This window comes from Trichogramma pretiosum, unplaced genomic scaffold, assembly GCF_000599845.2.
Source record: "Trichogramma pretiosum strain Unisexual culture from Peru unplaced genomic scaffold, Tpre_2.0 scaffold36, whole genome shotgun sequence".
Taxonomy (NCBI): Eukaryota; Metazoa; Arthropoda; class Insecta; order Hymenoptera; family Trichogrammatidae; genus Trichogramma; species Trichogramma pretiosum.
In genome coordinates, this window is record NW_019641685.1 from 285463 (window position 1) to 308762 (window position 23300).

The 23300-nt window shown below is 37.7% G+C and overlaps 3 protein-coding genes and 1 non-coding gene across 4 annotated transcripts; 2 read left to right on the forward strand and 2 right to left on the reverse strand.

Moving 5' to 3' along the window:
* Positions 1-1112: 1112 nt before the first annotated feature.
* LOC106651072 (5'-AMP-activated protein kinase subunit beta-1-like) lies at positions 1113-1854 on the forward strand. Its single transcript, XM_014369411.2, has 3 exons — positions 1113-1302; positions 1420-1539; positions 1614-1854. Exons 1-3 carry the CDS (start codon positions 1228-1230, stop codon positions 1791-1793), a joined length of 375 nt encoding a protein of 124 aa, XP_014224897.1. The 5' UTR covers positions 1113-1227; the 3' UTR covers positions 1794-1854.
* Positions 1855-2457: 603 nt separating this feature from the next.
* On the forward strand, positions 2458-4582 carry LOC106651060 (UDP-xylose and UDP-N-acetylglucosamine transporter-like). Its single transcript, XM_014369396.2, has 5 exons — positions 2458-2854; positions 2945-3161; positions 3228-3542; positions 3600-3751; positions 3860-4582. Exons 1-5 carry the CDS (start codon positions 2778-2780, stop codon positions 4107-4109), a joined length of 1011 nt encoding a protein of 336 aa, XP_014224882.1. The 5' UTR covers positions 2458-2777; the 3' UTR covers positions 4110-4582.
* Positions 4583-13432: 8850 nt separating this feature from the next.
* Trnam-cau lies at positions 13433-13504 on the reverse strand. The gene has a single exon. It is a non-coding gene; the product is annotated as a tRNA-Met (tRNA).
* Positions 13505-18425: 4921 nt separating this feature from the next.
* Positions 18426-22270, reverse strand: LOC106651041 (chondroitin sulfate glucuronyltransferase). Its single transcript, XM_014369374.2, has 6 exons — positions 20858-22270; positions 20484-20791; positions 19808-20392; positions 19441-19716; positions 19158-19344; positions 18426-19079 (listed from the first exon to the last, which is right to left on the reverse strand). The coding sequence occupies exons 1-6, from the start codon at positions 21510-21512 to the stop codon at positions 18769-18771; spliced, it is 2322 nt and encodes a 773-aa protein (XP_014224860.1). The 5' UTR covers positions 21513-22270; the 3' UTR covers positions 18426-18768.
* Between the last annotated feature and the right edge of the window lie 1030 nt (positions 22271-23300).

The window sequence follows — 23300 nt, forward strand, 5'->3', positions numbered from 1 at the left end:
TTGGCTAACATCAATCTATTGACTCCTCTGCACGTTCTTTGTAAGGATTGCTACGACGACCATGAAATGGTGCAACTATTCTTTGAGATCAGCGACGAAGCAAATCAGCTGGTGCAGGTCGACGCCCGTGATACGTTCGGCCGGACACCGTTGCAATGGGCCGTGGCGAGAATTGCGCCAAATACGGTCAATGTACTTTTGGATCATGGTGCTGATCTGACAAGTTTCGTTTTTCCTACTCAGAGTTATTTTGGCGAAGAAATTGAACCCCATCTTGCTGAAGTTTTACTCAATTTTAAATTAAGATTGGCGTCTGGTGCTCTGGCCGTCGTCGAAATTCTCGAAAAAAGAGGATACGAACTGGTCCGAAGCGACGCCCTAAAGATCATGACATTATTCTCCAAGTACGGATGGTTCGAGGAGTCGGCGAACTATGACGAATATTGGTATGACGACGAGGATTTTGTGAGGGAAGCGAAAAAAATAATGATGAATCCGAACCTGTGTCTCTACGACTTGATCCGGTTACGACCCACAGAGGCGACGAAGCTACTCACATACAAGGACTGCTCAGGATTCAGGCATTCGGACAAATTGAGCAAACTACCTGAAAAGCACAAAGAGGCGTGCGCTACACATCTTCTCGAGAAGCTACCGAGGAGATTTTTTCAGCGGTGGGCACTGGATCCCGTCTTGGAGCTGACACGCTATGAGCTGCCGATTCTCTGCTGTGAAATAATCATCGAGCAGCTAAAGAACGAGGACTTGTGGAATATTTGCTTGACTACTGCAGGCAAAATCTTGTAATGGCGATCAATATTTTGCAGTATTTTTAAGTGTCTCGTGGTATTAAATATTACAAATTATTTGTATGATTCAAATAAATAAATTGAAAAAAATTAAATTCATAATTGATCTAGATTTTAATTGTTTCATTATTCAATTTTATTACAATTTTACTTACGAACAATCAGAAAGAATTTCGATAGCTTGCGTCTTTTCTAATATAGCAGCAAGTATTAACGATCATGTGCGAAGTACTATGCCATATTTTTATCATGTTGACATATCATCACTTTCACAATTTGATTCGATGTTATGTAAATATATAGTCAGTCGTCAACTTGATTGAAACTATGAACGTGAAATTTTAAAACTTTGAATCAATCGAAACCAGGAACATTGGGCATTTTGTTAGATCTTACATTCTATGAGAGAAGTTAAAAGATGGGCAATGCATTCGGCGTCATAAATTTAAGAAAGATGAAGATGAACGATTCAAGCAAACCTAGCACTCCGAAGGTACAGTTATATTCATTTTAGCAAAGTATTACAATAATAATTTAATCTAGGAAAAATACCTTTAATTAACCTGCTGTAACAATTTTAATAGTAATTAATTGAAATAAATTTTTTAAGCGAAAAATCAAGAAAGCTAAATACGGTCAAAAAATACCTTGGAGATTTCCTTCAGCTCTACCACCAAATTTACCTCCTATTTTACTTGAAAATATCCTTATGAAAGATACAGCTCCATCGGTACTATTTTATTTTGGAAATATTATTATCCGAGTAAACTATCCAATTTAATACAAAACTTATTTTACTCTCAGTGCGAACCAACTCTTTTACATGAACCAAATAACGGAATGATAAATCATCTTTATAAAACTGAAGAAATTGATGGAGTCATAATGATTGCTAAGACGCATCGTTTTCGTAAAAAATGTGTTACAACCATACTCTGCAAATCTGCTCCAAAGAAAACTACACGAAATCGTAACTACTTTTGACGAAAATTGTAAAATTATGACAATACAATGAAAAAATATTAATATATTGTAATAATAACAATAGACATTGTTATGTATCTTACGTACGTAACTTTATTAAAATATATTAATATGAAATCGTAACTTGGATCATGACCATCTTTTTCATCAATAACAGTTTAAAAAGACTGATAATAAAAAATAAGATACTTTTTCTGATTCATATACATGTTCTCTGAATAAAGTGGTTAATGAATTTTTAATGTCCCTGACGATATTTATCGCTATTTTGAATGTGTTAGTCCTCAAGCCGAATTTAGAGTTAAAAATTCCTGCAAAATATTATTGCGATCTTCCATGACTTCAAACTTATAAAATATCAATAATCATATCGTCACATAAAAAGCACGATAATTATCTTTTCGATTTTCCAACTTCTAAAAGAAGGATTATAGCCAAAAATGCAAAGATGAAAGAAAGAAGTTTTGAAAATTGACTTGAAAAAAAATATTATCCGATCCTTAAAATTTATACTGCAAAAATGTTTTCGCTTGTTGCCGACTAAAATGATTGCTGTCCGTAGAGGAACATTGAAAACTACCCTTTAGCTTTGCGAGTGAGGCTTCAATCTAGCAGACCGCTCTCTGATGCCGTATAAATACATAGCTATAGGCTATAGCAGCACTCCCCAGACCAGTTCCATGATTTACTAAGTCACGATTCAGCGCGTTCATCCACAACATAGTAGAAAAGATAAGATTATCTTTGCGAACAGACACACACATTATGCTACTAATTTGCATCTGCGTGAGCGCTTATCTTAGCTGGCATTGATAAGTCGTAATTTCTTAGATCACAATGACAAGACTGTACTCTAACTCTGATTCTCTCGGCAAAAGCATATTTTCACTCGTGCGTACGAGCAGAAGATATGTATCAGTTTTCATTCGGCAAGATATAGGTTAAGAAGTGTCGATAGTGCATTAAAATTCAAGTTTGCCGAAAATGGGTGCAGAACTGGCAATTTTTCTAGTTTTTGTGGGCTGTTGCTCCAACTTAGTGTTTCTCGAATTATTAATGAAGTGAGTATTGATTTCGGTTCAATTTTGCGCAGTAATAATACTTGCTTATTTAACAAATTAAACAAAACTCTGATTTATTTCTTTCTAAAGAGAGGACCCAGGAGGAGGGAATCTTGTGACATTTTTACAATTCGTATTCATAGCTTTAGATGGCTTTATCTTTACCTCCAAATTTGGAAAAGTATCCCCTAAAGCAGGGATAAAAAGTTATATGATACTGGTTTCTATGTTTTTTGTGTCAAGCGTTCTAAATAACTATGCATTTAATTTCAACATACCAATGCCTCTTCATATGATTTTCCGAGCTGTAAGTTTGAAAAAAATATTAAATTTTCAATCTTAAATTGTTTATTTTAATTCGTGCAATTTTCAGGGTTCTCTGATTGCAAATATGATTATGGGTATTATTATATTGAAAAAAGTCTACACTTTTGATAAATATGCATCTGTTTTTATGATTACAATGGGTATTATAATTTGCACTATAATGAGTAGTAAAGAGGTGAAATCTACTGTACCAGCAACTGCTCAGGTCGTTTCAACCTCAGCCTTGAGTGATTTTTTTTGGTGGACCATTGGTATAACTATTTTAACATTAGCATTGTTTATCTCAGCAAGAATGGGCATTTATCAAGAAAGCTTATTTTCTAAATTTGGAAAAAATTCCAGAGAGGCCTTGTACTATTCTGTAAGTAAATCAATAATAAATCATTTTTCCTTAAAATAAATTTATTTATCATTTCAGCACTTGCTACCACTACCATTTTTTGCATTTCTCATCCCAAATTTGTGGGAGCATGCAATTATAGCTTGGAACTCTCCAACAATATACATTCCAATAATTGATATTAATGTACCCAGAATGATAATTTATTTGCTGGGGAATATACTCACACAGTATCCTTTTTCAAATTTCAAATATTTCATGTATAATATGCTCAACCACAATTGAGTATTAAAATCGATAAAATTATCTCGTCATGGTACCTTAACCAATTTTTCTAGATATTTGTGTGTAAGTTCAGTATTCTACTTAACAACAGTATGTGCATCTCTCACTGTCACGCTAATTTTAACATTGAGAAAATTCCTCTCTTTGATATTTTCGATATTTTATTTTAAAAATCCATTCACTATATACCACTGGATTGGTACATTGTTAGTTTTTACTGGCACATTAATCTTTACCGAAATACCATCGAAAATTCAAAATGCTATCCAGTCGAAATCTGAGGGTAAAAAGAAGAAATTGTAAATAACAAAAGAAATTATGTATACTTCTACGATTAATAATTGAATCTATTTGAAGGCAGTAACGTGCGCGAATGATTTGAATCACCCGCAGTATTGATAATTTAACGGTGCTCGCCTTAGTCAAAAAATTTTTTCCGTTAACGCGCTGAACAACAAATAGATACTTTCAAAATAAATTTATAAAAATATGAAAATAGTAACTATAACAACTTTAAACAATATTGATGATTTAAATATTTCATTTTATTGATGGAAATCATTAATTATTCGAAAAGTTAAAAATTATATTCTCAAGATTTTTCATGAGATTTTCCATGTTTATAATTATTTTTATAATACATCGAAATCAATTTATTCATTGACATGAAATATTGATGAACTATAATTTTTGACTTGAACTTTAAACCATATTGTTCAATGTAAAATTCAAAGAAGCCTAAAAAGATTGAAACAAATAAATATTTAATTTCATAAGTTTCTGTCGTTCGTCATTAAATTTTCAGTGAAGATTACTTCACTGGGGTCCACAAGTGAACCTGTTGCAGCAACGATGAGCAGTTGACATATTTCGTTGGCCGATTTTATATTGCTGGTTAAAAAACTGGTTTCGTGCTTGATTGTCGCGTTCGGGTACTGTTAAATTTAAAGAGATCTTTTAATAGAAAGAAAACTAGAGAAAATGGAGTATTTTTCTGCAGCTTTATCAATTTTGTCAATTTTATATTCATTATGTAATTGTTCGAACACTGTTTGAAAAAATCACTTGAAAAATCAATGAATAAATTAAAATTGATTTATTAAGGAGACCATATTCAGATCCAGAACGCCGAATTCATTAAATGGTTTATTGAATATAAAAAACTGATTACACTTTCGCATGTAAAATTATTACAATTGTATAAATTCTTTTTGACAAATTAAAATCTTAGCCACATCTATTCACATAAGATGAGACAGCGAAATTAAATTTGAAAAGCTTCGTTTTTTTCCTTCAATTAGCAAACGGTACTAAAGCGGAAAGTACAAGGAGCTTCATTGATCCGTGTCGTTACATCAGAGTTGCGAAACACGCGAAGATGACCGAGACGATCCGTACATCGACTCGCGTGGACAAGATGATAAATCGTCGATTTTGATATTAATGAATGAACGAAATGTGTATTTTTTTTATCGAATAATGAGCGACCGCATGTATAAAGATTCTCGGCTCGCGAACCTTGATCGATCCCGTAGCGATCGTTGCAGCGACATACTATACTTATACGAGCAGCAATTCGACGAGGGGCATTTGATAAGAGCCATGCTTGAAATAGCTCGATCACTCCGAGGCAGCTGTTAAAATATCGGCAACTTGAGAATTGAAGATACGAGTGATTGTTTGTAAAGCTCACTTTGTTCGTCACGCATATGAGAGAACAATATCTTGCATCGTGCATACTCGGGTAGAAATGAAAAGAATAAATAGCTAAATCAAACTATGCAGAATAGACACCATTATTGTCGATTCACTGTAGAAAATGCCATCAATTTAAAGTATGTTTTTTTGGAGTCACTTGCAATACTCATTATAATATAAGCTGAAGCGCACGGACGCGTATCAGGTGCTTCGTGCGAAAACACGCATTTTTCCGTTTATAGTGGCGTATTTATTCGCCTGTAATGTAGTAAAATCAAGCTCGTGCGAGAGAGAGAGAGAGAATAAAGCGATAATAGCTGCATGTCACGCTTGCATTTATATATTATACACAAGTGGAGAGTCGCAGTTAGCGGACTACACACGCAACTTTATATAGGCATCGGTATATGGAAGTGCATAAATATAATAAATGCATGCGTGTTTGTGCGTACGCGAGTTAACGTCGAGCGAGAGAAGATCCGCGCTCCGGCAGATCGGCATGAAAAGTACTTGGATCGCGTAAGTAGCTATCGGACGCGCGAGCGACAAGGCACTATTGGATTGTGCTCGCCCGTCAAGGAGCTTCCTATTTAATGCACACGCGCATCTCTCCCTATGTATATTCAGCAAAAGTATCGCAGTTAAATGAGCTTCTAATGGCGCACAATCTCTTTTTTGTCCCCCTCTCCGAGGAACATCTCGGTATAGGTAAAAGAAAAGAAAATGTAAAAATTGACAGCGTGCGCGCACGAGTACATTTTATATATACTTTTGACTTTTGTATGTGTAGCGCGAGCTGTGTATAGTATGTAAGCAGCAATAGCGGCACGTATATAGCTACTTGTCAATGGGACGTACGCGCCACGGCAGTAGGCAGCTTACTCATCGCAGCAGCTCGCTCTCTGCGTACGACACGAGAAAGCGAGACAGAATCGGCTTCTGTGCATTAAGGGATGTTGGAGCTGCTGCGGACATTACCAGCGCGCGACACTAACAGCTTTTAACGTTTCAAGTCTTCTGCGAGAAGAAGAAAAACAACGCACAACTGCGTTCTTTGCTGCTGCTGCTGCACTCAAGTCTCGGAGCAGCGCTGGATTTATGCATCGCTAGATGAATTTATAGGCAGCACACGAGTTCGTATAAGTAGCCGTAGGACAGTGCACATAATAGATACTATATAATGCGTCGCAGTCGTCGCGCCCTGGCCTTTCAATGCCCCATTGAAATTACAAGCATTTATCGCGTGCGCACCGCAAAAACAAACTCGCCGCGAGCCAACGCGTGCACGGATTGAAACGATCTTTATCACCGCGAGCTTGTTTCCTTGCACGGAACGACAATCCCTTCGATCGGCTGCAGATTGCTCACTTTTCATTAAAAATGTAAATGCCTAATCGACCATCGTTTATTCGCACCCGCTGTCATTGCGAACAAAAAGTTTTTCGCGATTCCGACGTGGCATTACGATTGGGCTAGTTTGACCATTTTTTTATCACTATAAACATGCAAATTTTAGAAAATGTTGATTAAATATTTTCATTTTCAACGTGGCCTCGGTAAAGTTTAATAATACGATTTCTCAGCAATTTATATCCAATTCCGCGTTAACGCGATTGGTATAGAGGCTTGTGCGTACTTTAAGGTGCGCATAAAGACGGGCCTCAGATACAGCTTGTCGTTGTTGTTCTTGCTCGCGGGTAGTACCGCAGGCACTGAACTGCACAGAGCTTCGCGCAATATAAGAATTCGTGCTCGCTGGATACAGCGCGTGGGCGATAGGCTTCGTTGCGATCGGTAATGGCCCTCTGCGCAGCGCGTCGAGCATCCGCTCGCGAGCCCATATAACAGATAACTTCCTTGTGTGTTAGAAATCATTAGCATGTGTATGTTGTGTGCCTAAGAAGTACCTAGATATAATGTGGCCAACTCGCTCGCCACAGCTGTATTATTTACATTTTCGCGTAAAGCAGCTTCTCCGCGCGGAGAAAAATCGCTGCTGCAACCTCGCGAGCCATTACGCTGTATGCCAGTTGTTTATTGAAGATCGCGCGAGTTCGAGCACGTGTAATAGGAGCCCCGCGACGATCTGGCTATTATAACAACTCATTAGAGTGGATTTGCACCTTAGCATGCACGAGGATACACGTATAAATTCCCCAAACGGGCAAAACCAAGCGCGATTTTTCGTGGTGGCCTCGTCAAATTTATCTGCCCAGCGAGTACGAAACCGTACAATAAAGCTTACACACGAGCTTTATTACAGGCAAACAAACATTTTTTGCCCCCCGCTCGCAAGCGTATAAAGGAACAACGGCACCGTTCGTAAACCGCGACCAAAAATTCCATCGAAAATCGTAATATTTTATTATACTTGCGGGTATATAATTGCAAAAAGTCACATAGGTGCAAAAAAGTGGGCGATCGAGCGGAGGCGGTGAATTCGAGCGCGTGAATCAGCCGAGCGGATCGAGCCCCATTAACATTTTATATATAGCTATAAACGATCGAATCCGCACGCAGCTTCTTCTTGGCGCTGATATAATTATTACGCGTCCTGTGCGCGCGATCCCGTAATGGCGAATCAATTTTGTGTCATTGCCAGAGATCACGCAACTCTCTCGCTCTCGCGGGAGTGCAGAATTACAAGCGCACGCGCGCAGTCGTAAAGCCGCGCCGGTATATTAATTTGAGAAAATATACTTGAAAGTCGCGCTCATTATTGAGTGAATAAAGTTTTAGTCACGTCCGAATGCAGCGAATGCGCACAATAATGTCGTATCTTTGAATGCCTGCACAAGTTTCGTAACGCGCTCGCGAGCGCGCATATTTATATGTAAATCATCGCGCGGGATAAATGCATATATTAAATGTGTACGTGTGTGTGTGTGTGTGTGTGTATCGCAGCAGGCGTGCAATATAGCAAGCGAACTGTATCGCTCGCGCGAGAGCTGTATACGATTATTCACTGCATCTGCATTCGTATGTACGTGTACTTGGACTCAGCGCGAGCTTGTATGGGACTTAATTTTCAAATAAAAAAGATATGCCTCGCGAAATAAGTGATGCTCGAGCCGATCGAAACGAGTCTTCAACTTTACGACCTATTATCACCAACAACTGAAGTAACTGGTGCTTTATTTATACGCTACTGATAAACTTTATTTGCGTTGCTCAATTCAATTTCACCTGATTGAAGCGAGAAACTGCAAAAGCAAAAGTGATTGTGTAAAGGGGTCGATTATTCAGTAGAATCCATAAAAATTGAATTCTCCGTGACCTTACTTTTTTAGTATAACGAGAAAAATAATTAAAAACTGTGTTGTATACTGAGATCTGTTGAAGAACAACACTGATGCTTAGGCTTTTTTTGTAAACTCTATTAGATTAAAGCAATTACAAATTTCGATTGATTAACAGTCATTAACCGATTTACAGTGAGGAATTCAACGAACGCGTATCAATTAATTGAGAGACTGTTCTGTGTGTCACGCACACACAGACTTTTTTTTAAAGAAGAGAGGATGTTAAATTATTTTTAGACACATATTTAGGGGCGCACGACGATCGTAAAGCTTGCAACAACCGCGTAGTCGACCGCCCCAAAGCCTCTGCACAGATCAGTACTCGCGAATACATCTTACAAAGTAGGTAAATAATTTGAATGGGACCTATAACGCGTCAAAATGTAACAAACGAGACTTGCAATTTGCTGTTTACTGAATTCTTAATTGTCCAAACAAAGATGCGAGACAAAAAAGCATGCTTCAGATTCGGTTGCTACTTATATGGCTGTGGGTCACGTAAATCTCATTCACGGGGGGTTTTGCATATTTTACGCTATTATTCGCCGTGAATGAAGATGCGATTTGAGAATTTATCCCGTCCTTTTTCACGTACGTCAACTCTGAAATGCTGAAAATTCGTGATTGTTTATTTAGGCACTAAACTGTCGTTTTATCATGAAAAAGGCGTTCTTCCTCGCAAACTGACGTTTTCAGGATACAATCGATTTATGGCAATTCTTTCTCTTTCAGTTCTGTTGCTGCTGCTGCTGCTGCTGCTACATTGCTATTCCGCATGCAGTCCTGGCTATATATACGTAACAACGAAATTCCTTTCTTTCGCTCTTCCAATAGCTTTTTAAATGCGCGTATGTGCTGCGCGCGAGCAAAGAAAAAAAGTTTTCTACTACTTCTGGCGCTGTTCTCCCTTGAATATTTTCAAGGCCATCTCTCTCGGGGCCTCTCTGCGCCTCGCATATACGCCTTCTTTTGTTACTCTTTTTTGCGAATATTTCTGACTTCTGGCTTAGTGGCAGTAGCAGCAGCTTGCCCATATTGCGCACGTAGCACACGGGTATTCGGATATACATATATGCTGCACGTTCGCGTTCGTCGCTCGGCTCGGGCTCGACCGAAAGTCCCTTTTAACTTTGGCGAAAAAATGTCACCGTTCGCCAGTACACGAGACGTAAAAAGAGACGGGAGACAAAGAGAGAGAGAGAGAGAGAGAGAGAATAATCGAATGACTCTGGCTATTCCAGCAGCTGGCGAGGCACGAGGTGGCATCGCGGAATGCGTGTACAGAATTTAAACTCGACGAGTCCAAAGAGGCGCGCAAGCAAGCAGAGAGAGAGAGAGAGAGAGAGAGAGAGAAAGAGAGACGCACAGCAATGGAAAGAGATATACGCGAGCACATAAGAGAGAACGAGAAACGCGATGAATTTCTCGTTCGACGGATGGCTAGACCGACGAGAGATACGCGAACAATCCGTCGCTCCGCGGCTAAATAAACTTATATTATAGCTCGACTGTCCGCGACGCTTGTGAGAAAATACTTTACTTTTTTTACCCTCTATCAAAGGGTTGTTGAATGCCAAGTCGACATCTCGGTTGTTTGTTGCGCGCCTACGAACGATCACATATATTCTGTCGATTTATCGCCTTCGATCGATCCCCCGTAAATTATTCAATTGAAACGTTTAGTTTTGCTGCGCGCGACAAAAGCTTCAGTGTAAGGCCGCGGAGCAACTTGCTGGTTTGTTTATGTTTTATTTTCTGTCTGTATATAGCCGCGCGCGCAAGTGCAGCTGCGCAAAGAAAAGCATTAAATTTTCAGTTATTCGCAGCGAATGAATTAAAATCGTCGGTGGCGTAGTTCATATTCCTTTGTCAGCCGCGACCGATCCAAATCTCTCGCTATATTATAGGCTTATAGTCGCGCTGGCCATGTACGAGCAGCGTTGATTCAGCTGATCGGACAAATGGACCTTTCGGTCGCGCATCGAGGTAACATTATCATCCAGTGCGATGCAATTTATACGCGCGAGCTTTTAATTTATGAGCAGCGATCGTGCGCGCGAGCTATTTCTTTCTCTCGCTCGCGCACCGTGGCAGTGCGTCAGAATCGACTCGTGTGGTGCACACTCGACAAAAGAGGCTATTATACGCGCGCCAATAAAAGGTGTGCGCGAGCATTAATCTCCGTGAAGATGGGATTATATTTACCGCGAGGATATCGTTGGCGTCGCTGGGCATGAAATCGATCTACGGCGACTCGCTAATCATCGAATTGATTCCGTATATATTATTAGCGCGCAGACGCGCGAACGAATCGGGTGCAGGGTTGACCAGTGCAAGCGCCTGGCCATATAAAGAAGCTCGGGCGTTATAATACGAGAGTCGGGCGCGCGCGTGACGATTGATTGATTTGGCGCGCGCTCGATCGACGATGGCCGCGTGTGCAATTATTGCGCTTGGCGCGCGACCAGTCAAAGAAACGATTATTCCGCCTGTATACGCGCGCCCGCCCGTAATAGTTGCCTTTGTATAATAATCCGTGCCACGGAGACGTGCGGCGATCGCGCGATACACAACGCATCGAATACGAGCCCGATAAAAATGACTTTGGAATGGAGCACGCGCCGCGTCGAGTCAAGCGGCGAAAAAAGTCGACGCCGAGGCACTTGATCATCCCGAGCTGTCATCGCGAGATCGCCGCGTTATATATTTACTGCGTATATGTACTGTATAATGGTCGTCGCGCGAGCACGACGCACGTCGAGATGGACGATCTGCATTCAAATGTGCGTGAGTGCAGTACTGGCGTCGAGCGAAGGAATGCATAACGGTGCATCGGGCGGACTATCGCAGGACTGGCAGGGCTCGCGAGAGCTCTCACTCGAGCTATCGTGCACCTATACTATTATACGCATTGCACGTGCATATACTGCAAGGTCATGGAAGAGTACGATCAGGAGGCAGTAATTTTGCCCTGGGACAAAAGGCAGGTATTTATAGAGCTCTCGTCAGCTGCGGCGCAACATGCCTGCCTGCCTGCCTGCCTCGTACAGCTTCCTTTTGGTCTTTTCGACGAGCAATCGTGTTATACGCGTCGTTATCAGGATCGTCATCTTGGCAGGATCAGTGATCCATCAGCGAGCCACGAAAGGAGGGCTGGGGCTGTTTATAAGCCTGTCCAGCCTCGTATGTGCAACTCGTTGCGAGGCATCGTGGGGCTGCGATCGGTAACACCCACCTTCAGCGGCTTCGGCCAAGCGCAGCTATATATACCTGCGAACGGTGCGAACGTCGAGTGTGTCGGCGGCTGTGCGCATCACGAACGTATTAGCGAGGCAAAAAGAGCCGCGAGAGAGAAAAAGAGACGAGTTGAGCGAGTTGGCGCAATTCTAGTGTATAATAACGTAGGTACATAGATACGAAGCTGGCGGTGATGGCTCGAGCTTGGACGGACGACCTCTCGTGCGCACGGAGCTGTCTCTTGGAATCAGCTCAGCAGCTGAGAGTTTCGCTCTTCTCCTCCCGCGCACACACAGACTTACCGAGACGCGCCGAACGACCAAGGACGTTGTAAGTGCGGCTGTGCAGGCGTCGGCGGCGAACAAGAAGAAGAAGCGAGTCGAGCAGCTACACGTCGACCGACGCATTCTTTCGCGCTCGAGAAGAAGCCGAGCAGCAGCAGCAGCCGCAGAGCTGAGAATGATCGCGTTAGATGGACAAGGTCGTGTAGCTTGTCGACTCGTTCAACTCGCTCGCGCATCTGTAGTCCAGCTGAGACCGGTCCGTGTCGGCTTCTGCAGCTTGTAGCCGCGATCGCGCGTACACATCCGTGAGAAATGCCCGATATGTCGAGAGCTGTAGCACCTAGCTCCAGCTTTACGACTCTGCCACGAGCTAACAATTGTTACTACCCGAGAGGCCCTTGTTTCAATTTTAGCTACTATTCTATATTCCATAGCCCTGAGCTTAATTTGTTATCACTCATTCGTGCACCTGAACATTTTCTTCAAATGCTCCGTCATATTCACCCGCTCAAACGAATCTGTTTGCCGCGTCAGAGAAATTGAAAATTATGTCGCGTGAAAAACAAATTTTACTTGTGCCAAGCAATTTTTTTATTCAAGCTTGCTTTTGACTAGTCTTCTTCACGTTCATGACTTCGCTGCGTCGTTCATCTCATGTTTGTATCTCATGCGCTTACTTGCCTCGCTCGTGTTCTGACTGTTTATGTATGTTGCTCTCTCAAATGACCCTACATAACAAGATCGATCGTAATCAAAGGTGTCATGTTTGATTTCGAGTTTTTACCCCATCGACAAATGGAGCATTGAAAATTCGCAAGTGACAAACAAATTTTCGTAGGGTATATAACCATTATCCTTCTTCACTGTAAGGCATAATTGTTTCGAAAGGACGAACTACGTATAAAAGATGTTTATTATATTTTTTTGTAGACAACTAAGTCAATCGAGAAGACTTGGAAACGATATTTCATTTCATAACATTTTTCTTTACAGGGTTCCTTTATTACGATTTGTCATAGTTCGAAAAATGGAGTATTATTTTCTGCTCCATACGCATATATACGATGTCCGGATGACAAATGTTTCAAAGAGTAAAAAGTACGTATAGCAGAGCGTGGTTTCGATCCACGGACCTCTGGGTTATGGGCCCAGCACGCTTCCACTGCGCCACTCTGCTCTTATTAGATACTCCACCTAGAGCCAATTAAAATAAAAAAAGATGATGCAATAGAAACGAGGAAACATACATTTTTCGTCGGCATCTGATTTACTCGTGACAAACTCGCAGCAGTGAAACGATGAGTAGAACTAACGAAGAAAATTGTATGTTTTAGTTACTATGTACTTTGTGCAAGATACTTGAAAACTTTTTTTACGATTATTGTTTCTAAAATTAAAATCATTTTATAACATTCAAGTATTTGGGAGTCTTATAGGATCGACATGTTTAATTTTATTATAATTAGCATTTTACAATAAAAAATACATACTATTGTCTAAAAGAATATGCGTTAAACTTACAAGTATATTCTCTTTCCATTCGGGCATTTGCATTAATCGAGTTTTTTTCTCGAAATTTCATAAATGACATCAGATTCTAAAAGAACATGACATTTTACACAAGAAATATAACGTCTCTGCATATTTTACGAAAATGGTTAATTTAGACCTTAAGTTTCAATTCATTTTGCTATTGTTGCTACATATAAGTGAAATGAAATCTAACTAAATAATCAATTGACATGATGTGAAATTTTAGTGGAGGAAATTGCCCGAAATTTACAGAGCATTATTTCACAATCACAGTAGATTACTTGTCTACAAAGTAAATAACTGGAAAGCATCAGGGTACGTGAATTTTTCATCTGACATGAATTATCAATAAAACAAAATTTTCTCCAGGCATCTTTAATTTTTTTTGTTCTGCGCAAAAGAATAATCTACATCAAATGTTACCATAAAATAGCTAACAGTAAGAAGCGCAGCTGAATTGCGCCAGCTATTGTTTGGGAGCCCGAGTGAACATTGACTCAAATGAATGATTTTTTTAAACATTCTTGTGCCTTACCAACTCTCAGGAGGAGGCCTTCTTGTATTGCTTCCATAAAGTATGCGTCAAAATCTACATACGTTAACTAGCTTATTATAAGAAATCAAAATTCGTTCTTCTGCATAATAACTTCTATAGGGTTACTTGGAGCTCCAAAATTAGGATCTCAAGCCCAGCATGAAGCCAAAGCAGGGATCACGAGTCGTTTTTCACAAAATCTCGAGACGAGGCTGCAGCGTATGAACTACATGGTCAGGGGAGTCTTCGCCGATGCATGCATAAATATCGATCTTTGAATGGTGTATCTTTTTCTGATTCCATGTCTTTCTCGATTTCTCTCTCTCGCGGGAACCGTAGAGCACGAAGGCGAAATATGAATCGATCTCTCGTAAAAGCACCAATGAACTCGTTATCTCGTCGGTATAACTGAAAAGTCACCTGCCGTATGCAAGCGTCGTATGGAGCGCGACTCGATCCTCTGCAAATTATCACGAGGTGGTGAGCTCGTTAACACCGCGGACGAGAGCTTATATGGACACGCCGATCTCGAGATCGTAAACATTCTTTTGGCTTCGATTCATAAACATTCGCACGTGCGTCGAACGACTACGTGTGTATGCTCCACCGCGGCGTGTAAATTGTAAATCAAAGACGCCCGAGTCTCGAGAAAAATACGAGCAAAACGAGCCATAAGCTATACGCGGTTTGTTGCTGCTCACCTGTCTATTTTTGATTTAGCGGAAACAAAGGGAAACACATTTGTCGTGGAATGCTCATCGATCACACTTTTCTCCGACGATAAAAAGGCCAATTCAATCGATGGTTAGCAATAAAGCTTGATTGATTCATACGCCCTTTAAAAGCATTCGATCAATGCAATTCTGCGAATACTATGATTCATAATAAAAGTGGTTCAAAAGTTTGACCTTCTCATGGCTACTATAATGCACAAATACTTGCATGTTGCAACTATACTCGTTCCAACTTACTACTATAAATTTTAGCAAGGCAGAGTAAAAAAGTAAATGAAACTACATAACAATATTTACATTATTAACGAAAAATACATCTTAATTAATAAGGTGCAAGTTACCGATATCGGTTAAAAATCTGAAGCTCGATAACGATGATGATAATTTAACTTGGGAAGATTGAACTATAGAAAGCTCAAAAAAACCGATGTTTCATGTGTTAACGTGACTTCAAATTACAATTCAATACGCTATCGATTGATCCACTGGCCTAATTTATAACAACACTTTCTTTTTCGAAACATGTTAAGCGATCTCTCAACTGTTGGTCGTATTGACTACGTTATCAATTCATTACAATTTTTAATTATATTATATTACGGTAAAAAATAATATCTATGTAAATGAAATTGTGTAGCTTCATGTTGAGCGATCTGCAGGCTATTGTTCTTCAATGAAGTATTGGAATGTTTTAATTTTCTAAATGATCACATTAACGTAAATATTACTTGTAGCTCAAAATAAATCAAAACTTCTAAAGAAATAATAAAATCCTATGCTATTTAATAAAATAACAGTATAGATTTTTAAAATTGGATACTTTGGTTGCAAAGTTAATGATATTTCAAATATGAATCGCGTCGAATACAAAAAATTATTTGCTTCAGAGAGAAACATGAAATTGATAATAAATCTGTCGAATTAATGATCATAACTAGTCCAAAAATATAGGCGTCTGCATAATTGATTTCTCATAAGTGGTCGATCGAGTCGCATTTCTTCTTTTAATAACCACACAAAAAAGATCTTCATTTATATATCGAAACGTGTGTTTTGGGATGATTCATGCGAATCGTTTCTGATTTATTTTTCATTCGCGCCAACGCTGTAAAATCGAGGCAAAACAAGGTAGGTGAGCGAAATCATTATTTTCGCAAAAACATCTGTGGACAAATTACAAACACGTTGATTCGTGTGCAATGTAAAAGATGCCTTTGCGAAATTCAATCGAAAAAGCTCTTCCGGTTCCTCCGAGAGCTCGAGTGCGAAATCGGCGGACGACGCAATGATCAAGCCTGCGTGTGCGTAACTTTCCATTTGCCTTTGCGAGAATGATTTGCATTTCCGAAAAGAAAGTGAGCCATTGGCGTGGTGTGTTGAGTATTTACGAGATGATCTCCTGCGGAGATATGCCAACTAAGTGTAATACTTGCCGAGAGTAGCGATTCAGTGTAATATTGCGAAACAGTTGCAACAGCAAATGCAATGTTAAGAGTCAACAAATTAATACCTTGCATTGTGTCGATTTTATCTTTCTTAAAAAAATATAAATCGATATTACGATAACACGAAGAAAATGATTTTTACTTATTCTACTGTCATTAGATGATGCTACAGATTCTAACAAAGCAGTGACAACTCGTTTTTCGAATTATCTCGCCTTGCTTGTATGCGGAAGCCTGTATAAATTATCACGTGCCCCTAGGAGATCGGCTATTATCAAACATTTTGGCAGAGATGCATACGCAAACACGAGGCTGCAAGTGAAATCAGCGTAGGTGGTTTGCGCGCTCGTACGTGTGTATATTACATATATGTGTGTGTGTGTATGTGTGTGTAGGGTGTGGGAGGCAGAGGCCTTCGCTCCTCTCTTTTTCTCGAATCTACTCGAGAGCCATGAAGAGAGAAACTCGCGAGCGATTAGTTCTCTCGTGGGTGGACCGGACTCTCTCATTCTCTTCTTGCTTTTGTCTTTATTCTTCGAGCGCTCTGCTCTCGACCAGGTGAAATATATTATGCTCTATGCGATGTTCCTCGACGTTTTATACATTACGCGTGTATAATTATTCTCATACGCACGCGGAGAAATTATAATGGTAAAAATTTTAATTTAAACTAGGATACATTACCATAATGAATACTAAAAGTGTGACATCGACCGATTATATTGAATAATGTTAAAATTTTAGCAAATTTTTTCATCTTCATTTTCGTTTTTACTAAAATTTGCTAGAAAATTTGTGATACAAAACAAAAATCTCCCGCTAGTAAAACTTATTTTATTATAATATTTGTCTCTATCGATGCCTCCCCATAATATAATGCTGCTCCGTCTCAAATAATATACTTAAACACATATAAATTAACATATACTTTTTTGAGTTTATACTCAACCTTCTCTTCAACTATATTAATATTGTTTGTTGAATCTAATTTAAAATATTTACATAATATAATTTGCATATATTATATTGCTACTCGTTGTATGTGATTTTTCCTGTTAATATTCATTAACAATGACTATCGTGTTACAAACAAGAAGCAGAAGACCAAAAGGAAAAGAAAATCCTTTAAAAAATACCATGTGAGTGCATTCACACTAAAATACTCAGTTTATTAATATCATTTTTATTGTGTTTCACATACATATTTTATCCTGGCACTCGCAGGTCACCTCCCTTTTACACACCCACACTGTTCTCGCTCTATTGCATGCTCTAGCTTAGCCACTAATTCACACTCACTATCGTAGTTCCACTAGATACCGAGTGGAAGTTGTGGTCACCCTGGACTATAAATTTAATATATTTGTTACATATTAATATTGTCCGAATTATCACTTTAATACTAAGTGGATCTTGTTTTCCAGGATGATCATTGCAAGCGATGTATGACGATAATCACAATCCACCCCTCATTTTGAGTTTTTTCAAGTGTAAGTTAAAATTATTTTATGAGGTTTTTAGGTAATATACATAATTTTGTACAGCAGGTTTCATCGCAGGCTTTTAGTTTTTACTGCGTGAACGTTCATCCGTGATAATTGATTAAAATAAAAAGAACTGATAAATTTTTATGCTGTACTTGCCAAATTATCTATTTCATATGCTTCTATAATTTCTAATTGTTATTTTAAATAATACGCCACTCCTAAAACATTAGGTTCTCATGTACAGTGGCGCCAAACTGTTGCAGAATCAACGCCAGTCAATCGTACTACCATACGATATTAGTTCTCACTCGTTTGAAAATTAAACTGTAAACGATAATTTATAAAATAATAAAAAAGTTTGTAATTGTTTTACAAATAATTTTTTAATGATTCCATTTTTTCAGCTCATAAGATAAAATGTAACATGTATTTTGAAGAAGAGACTTCAAAAGTGGTAAAATTATTGTACTTTTGTTAATTAACACGCAAAACACATTATAAAACTCAAATACATCTTAAATTTTATAATAAATTATTTATATATTTATAAGATTCAACATACAAATAACAAAGTATACATCCATATTTCTTAAGAAATTATTCAAAATTAATTATAAATCATTCATATAGTTCTGAGTATTTAAAACAATTACAATATGTTCATTAATTTCTTACATCTTCATAAACTAACATATAGAAGTTATTTACTAAATTTTATTATCATTGTGTTCTTTGTAATCTAATATAAGCTTAGTTAGCTGACCACGATTCCCTAGATTGTTATTTTTTTTTCTTAAGCACGATTCGAGAGTTACATTACTTTTTGTGCCTGTACAATGGATTTCTTTGTATTTGAGTTTCAAGGCTGGTTCAACAGCTCGAAAAGTATTTAAATTACTATAGACAACAAACATTTCAAATATAGAACCAATTTTGGAAGACTGTGACAACTTCAGCACACTGGAAATATCCTTGTCAGTTTGTACTATAGGTACCTTATTATCTGTAGTTTTTCTTACTGAAATACAATATGTTTCTATTATTACAACATTTTTATCAACCAAAATAAATTCAAAAATTTAATAAAAATTTTTACCTGTCATGTAATCTCGAACATAAAAAGAAATAGAGTCAAAATTGTACTCATCGTATCTTCCATGGTTATGAAGAATATCAAAATCATTATTTTTGATTTTCTCCTTATATGTCACTATAAGAGGATGATACTGTGTAAACGGAATTGGACTATAAACTTGCCACTGGCTAATGGTATTCATGCGTACCTGTTAGATACATTTTACAATAAACATTCAAATATTAGTTTTAAAAAAATAGCTTCATCATAATTTCTTTTCTCAATAAAATCATGATCAACCTACCCTATTGAAATATTCAGGTTTCAGCTCCATTTGAATATCTGCAAATAATATAAGATTTTCTGGAGAGAGCTTTCTTACGTATAAATCTGCAATAGCTACTTTCAATAGTGGTTCTTCTTCTATAAACTTAAAAGCAATAGGTAATCTTATTGAAAACCATGTAACCTTTAGTTGATCTTTTCTATACTTTTCAGTCAAGTATACAGCTCGTTTTTTAATCTTGTGATATAAATCGTTGTCACCTTTTGATATATTTCCAGGATCATATAATAATATCTTTAAAAAAAAAACCGTTTAGGTCTTATGAATATAAAATATTTACATGTATAACTATAAGTAGTTGAATAACACAAAAAAATACACTCACAATAGTTAGAGATATTTTGTCTTTCCTGTTCATACAATTGTCTTCATATCGACTCAGAAACTCTAAAGCTTGAATTATTTTGTTAGCGTCAATAATAATTATCATATTTATTCTTGAATTTTCTGTTACATAAGGCACCGGCAAAATTTCAACTTTACCCAATGGTTTACAAACTTCTATTCTTTTATTGATTATTTTTCCCAAAATTGTAATAAATTCAAAATCAAATAAATAATCAATACCTCTAGATGAATCAAACTTCCAGTATGCATTAACTACTTTTCTAAATTTTAGACCATTATTTATATTCCTAACTTTTTCTACAGTTTCATGAATTATAGAATTTATATCTTCTTTTTGATTTTCATCAAATTCTTTGACAGTTCCAAAATCATCATTCAAGAAGACATGAGTCTGATTAAAATATGTCCATCGCAAGATATCAAATCTATTAAAAGCCTTATTTCTCGGTTGATTACCTATTGGCCAAGTAAGATCAAATTTGTTTTTTGGAGTGAATTCAAAAGTTTTAATGATGTTTTCTCTGATCAGATCAATTTCTTCTTGAACTTTTTTCAATTCCATCTACAACATAAAAATGAAATTAAACTTTATGAAATATTCTTGATTATTTGTTATAGCTTTGAGTTAAATTTTACATTAAAAAATAAATTACCTTTGCATTGTTGATATTCAAATTATATATAGCAAGATGATCATATAACGGGTATATTGTAATTGATTTCAGAAAATCCTTGTTTTCAGAAATTTCTGAAAGATTTTCATTGTAATTTATTGTAGTATTTAATTTTATGGAATGGTAAACTTGTTCTTGAATTTCATTTGAACAATGTAATCCAGTGGAATGAGTAATACAGCGACCAAAATTAACATCATCGAGTGAAGAATATGTAGTTTTAACACACCAATCCAAATTATTTTTAACATTTTTGATGATTGAATTGCTCAAAAGTATACCAGAATCTAAATAAAATAATAACAAATTACTAATTAGCATATTAATTTTAATTAAAGAGATAAATATATTACCTAAAGAACAGTGTGCTCCATTTTTAGTGGGGACTCCCATATATATATCTTGACTAACACTTATTTTATTAACAAATTCAACGAGGGATCTAGCATTGACGTAGGCTATATCTTTTATAAAAAAGTAATAATCATAATCTTCTAAATAATTATCTGTTATATACTTCAATGTATGAAAAGGCTGTAGAATACTTTTAGTATCAGTAAAACCAACAATTCCTGGCAAAGATACATTAGGTTTAGTAGCTTCAGGTATTGATACAAAATATCTTATTTTGTCCACCAAGTGTGTGATTGTTTTATTTAACGCAACTGCTCTGCTATGGAGAAATTCTGGACTTGTCAAAATTCCAACAAATAATTTTTCTCTGATACCCAGTTCAGTAGAATAATACCTGGGTCTTATAAAAACTTTTGGGATTTTTTTGGCTTTCTGAGGTTTTGCATCCATGTTAAGTCTTGGCTCATACTCATCCACAGGATCATTACTGTTCAAAGAATATGGTAAGGGCTCATCCAAATCTTGGCAATCGTTTAATTCAATCGGAGCAAATAGTAGACTTATACTCAAACCAAGACAAACGCCAACAATCAAATAAATATTACTACGGCAATGTGAAAATAGAACATTTATTATGGCACTCATGATGAGCATTTCTCGACGCCTTCACGTCAAAACAACGCGAATCACTGAAACGTTATCGTTATCTCATGTTGTTCACGCAAAAATAAATAGTCAATTCGGAGCTTGAAATATTATACAGGAGCAGTTGACTGAAATATACCATGTTCCAGGTAATTTGTCTTGAATAAAGCTCTACAAGCTACGATTATTCACTGGCATAAAGATGAACGAGGCATTCTTTGAAGTCAAACAATGCTCATACGATCTGTCATTGCACGAACGGCTTGAGCAGAAGCAGCGATGACGATCGAGAAGCGACTAGCTTAGAAACAAGTCGCGTTAACGAGCAGCCTGCACAAGCGCTCGGACCGTTATTAATTTGAGGAGCTGCACACGATACGGATAGAGGGTCGCTGGCTGAAAAACATTACGCGTCGCGCGTAACTCGGCGCACTACTGTAACAGTAATATCACGATGTATATATAAGCTGCTGAGCGGCATCCGCCGTTCGCCGAATGCTCGTGCGATGTGACCCTCGGAACTACTGTCTGCTCGACTCCGCCCGTTGCTTGTCTGCCGAACGCGTTACTAATAATGATTAAAACGTCACGTTCGCGCACAATGGGACGCGCAAGCCTCAAGGTCACTGGAGTGGACACTCATTTCGATACTTATAATGCTTTGATAGCTGTTAGCAAGCCTTATCGTCCAACTCTAATGCGAGTCGAACGTGCGAGTTCACATCTTAGTGCGAGCGGCTGCGATCATCGACTGACTCCGTTAGCCACGCAGAACAGATCTCGCACAGACACACACACATACTCATGCAATAATAGATGCCCTACAGCTTCACAGCTCTACAGCTCTGGTGCTCGAGCACCCGACACGATCGCCGCGCAACAAGTAGCGCCAGCCTCTTACGGCTTTATCGCGTACTATGCATAATCCAGACCTTACGAACAGTGATTTGTTCCTTTGTGAAGAAATGCTCGATTGCGCGTTTGAAAGTTTGAATCGAGAAATTGATTTATGATGATTTTTTGGTGTTTATATGTTGCTTTTGATGGCTCACCAGAATTTGTCGAAAATATAAAATTTCTGACAACGTGTAAAGATGCAAATTAAACAAAAAACGCATAATTCTATAATTCAATTAGACGTCAAAAACTCATTTTACACTTCACTTAAAAAAGTAAATTATTTTTATTTTCAAACATTATGTGAATATAATATTTATAATTATAAGCTCATATATTTTTGCCACAATCTGCATAGATCAAATTTTTACATGTATCAATTTATCAATAATATTGATAGACAATTATTTTGAAGGATATTATTATTATTATTAAAAAAATACAACTTGAGAATAACATAGCTCATCAAATACTAAAAGTAAGTTTTTTTTAAACGTTTATGCTGAACAAATAATAATAATAAAAAGTAATGTTCGTTGTAAATGCTTATTGCCTTCACGAGCTTTGGCCTGTAGCTGCCTGACAAATATGCCATAAATCCTCGTTTATTAGATGTTTGATGATCATATCGCAGCAAAGAATCGGCAGCCGGTAGCGTGTCAGCTCCAAGAAATATGCCAGTGCCCATCGTCGGAAAAATCCTCTTGATAGGTTCTCGCACAAATGCTCAGCACAAAACTCTCGATGATCTCCGAAGACACTGTTCGAATTCGCGAACTCTAAGCAGTCCTTATATGTGAGTATCTTCGACGCTTTTTCGGGTCGTAATCGAATTAGATCGTAGAGCGACAGACTCGAATTGATCATCAAATATTTTCTGAACTCTTCACTGCTGTTAAG

Bases quoted from the DNA above. Each gene is read 5' to 3' on its own strand.
- LOC106651072 (XM_014369411.2), top strand. From the start codon at position 1,228: ATGGGCAATGCATTCGGCGTCATAAATTTAAGAAAGATGAAGATGAAC. The intron at 1,303-1,419 runs GTACAGTTATAT...AAATTTTTTAAG, and splicing joins GCAAACCTAGCACTCCGAAG to CGAAAAATCAAGAAAGCTAA. The intron at 1,540-1,613 runs GTACTATTTTAT...TTTTACTCTCAG, and splicing joins TGAAAGATACAGCTCCATCG to TGCGAACCAACTCTTTTACA.
- LOC106651060 (XM_014369396.2), top strand. From the start codon at position 2,778: ATGGGTGCAGAACTGGCAATTTTTCTAGTTTTTGTGGGCTGTTGCTCC. The intron at 3,543-3,599 runs GTAAGTAAATCA...TTATCATTTCAG, and splicing joins GAGAGGCCTTGTACTATTCT to CACTTGCTACCACTACCATT. The intron at 3,752-3,859 runs GTATCCTTTTTC...CAATTTTTCTAG, and splicing joins CTGGGGAATATACTCACACA to ATATTTGTGTGTAAGTTCAG.
- LOC106651041 (XM_014369374.2), bottom strand. From the start codon at position 21,512: ATGCTCATCATGAGTGCCATAATAAATGTTCTATTTTCACATTGCCGT. The intron at 20,792-20,857 runs GTAATATATTTA...TATTTTATTTAG, and splicing joins TGGAGCACACTGTTCTTTAG to ATTCTGGTATACTTTTGAGC. The intron at 19,080-19,157 runs GTAAAAATTTTT...ATTGTATTTCAG, and splicing joins TGTTCGAGATTACATGACAG to TAAGAAAAACTACAGATAAT.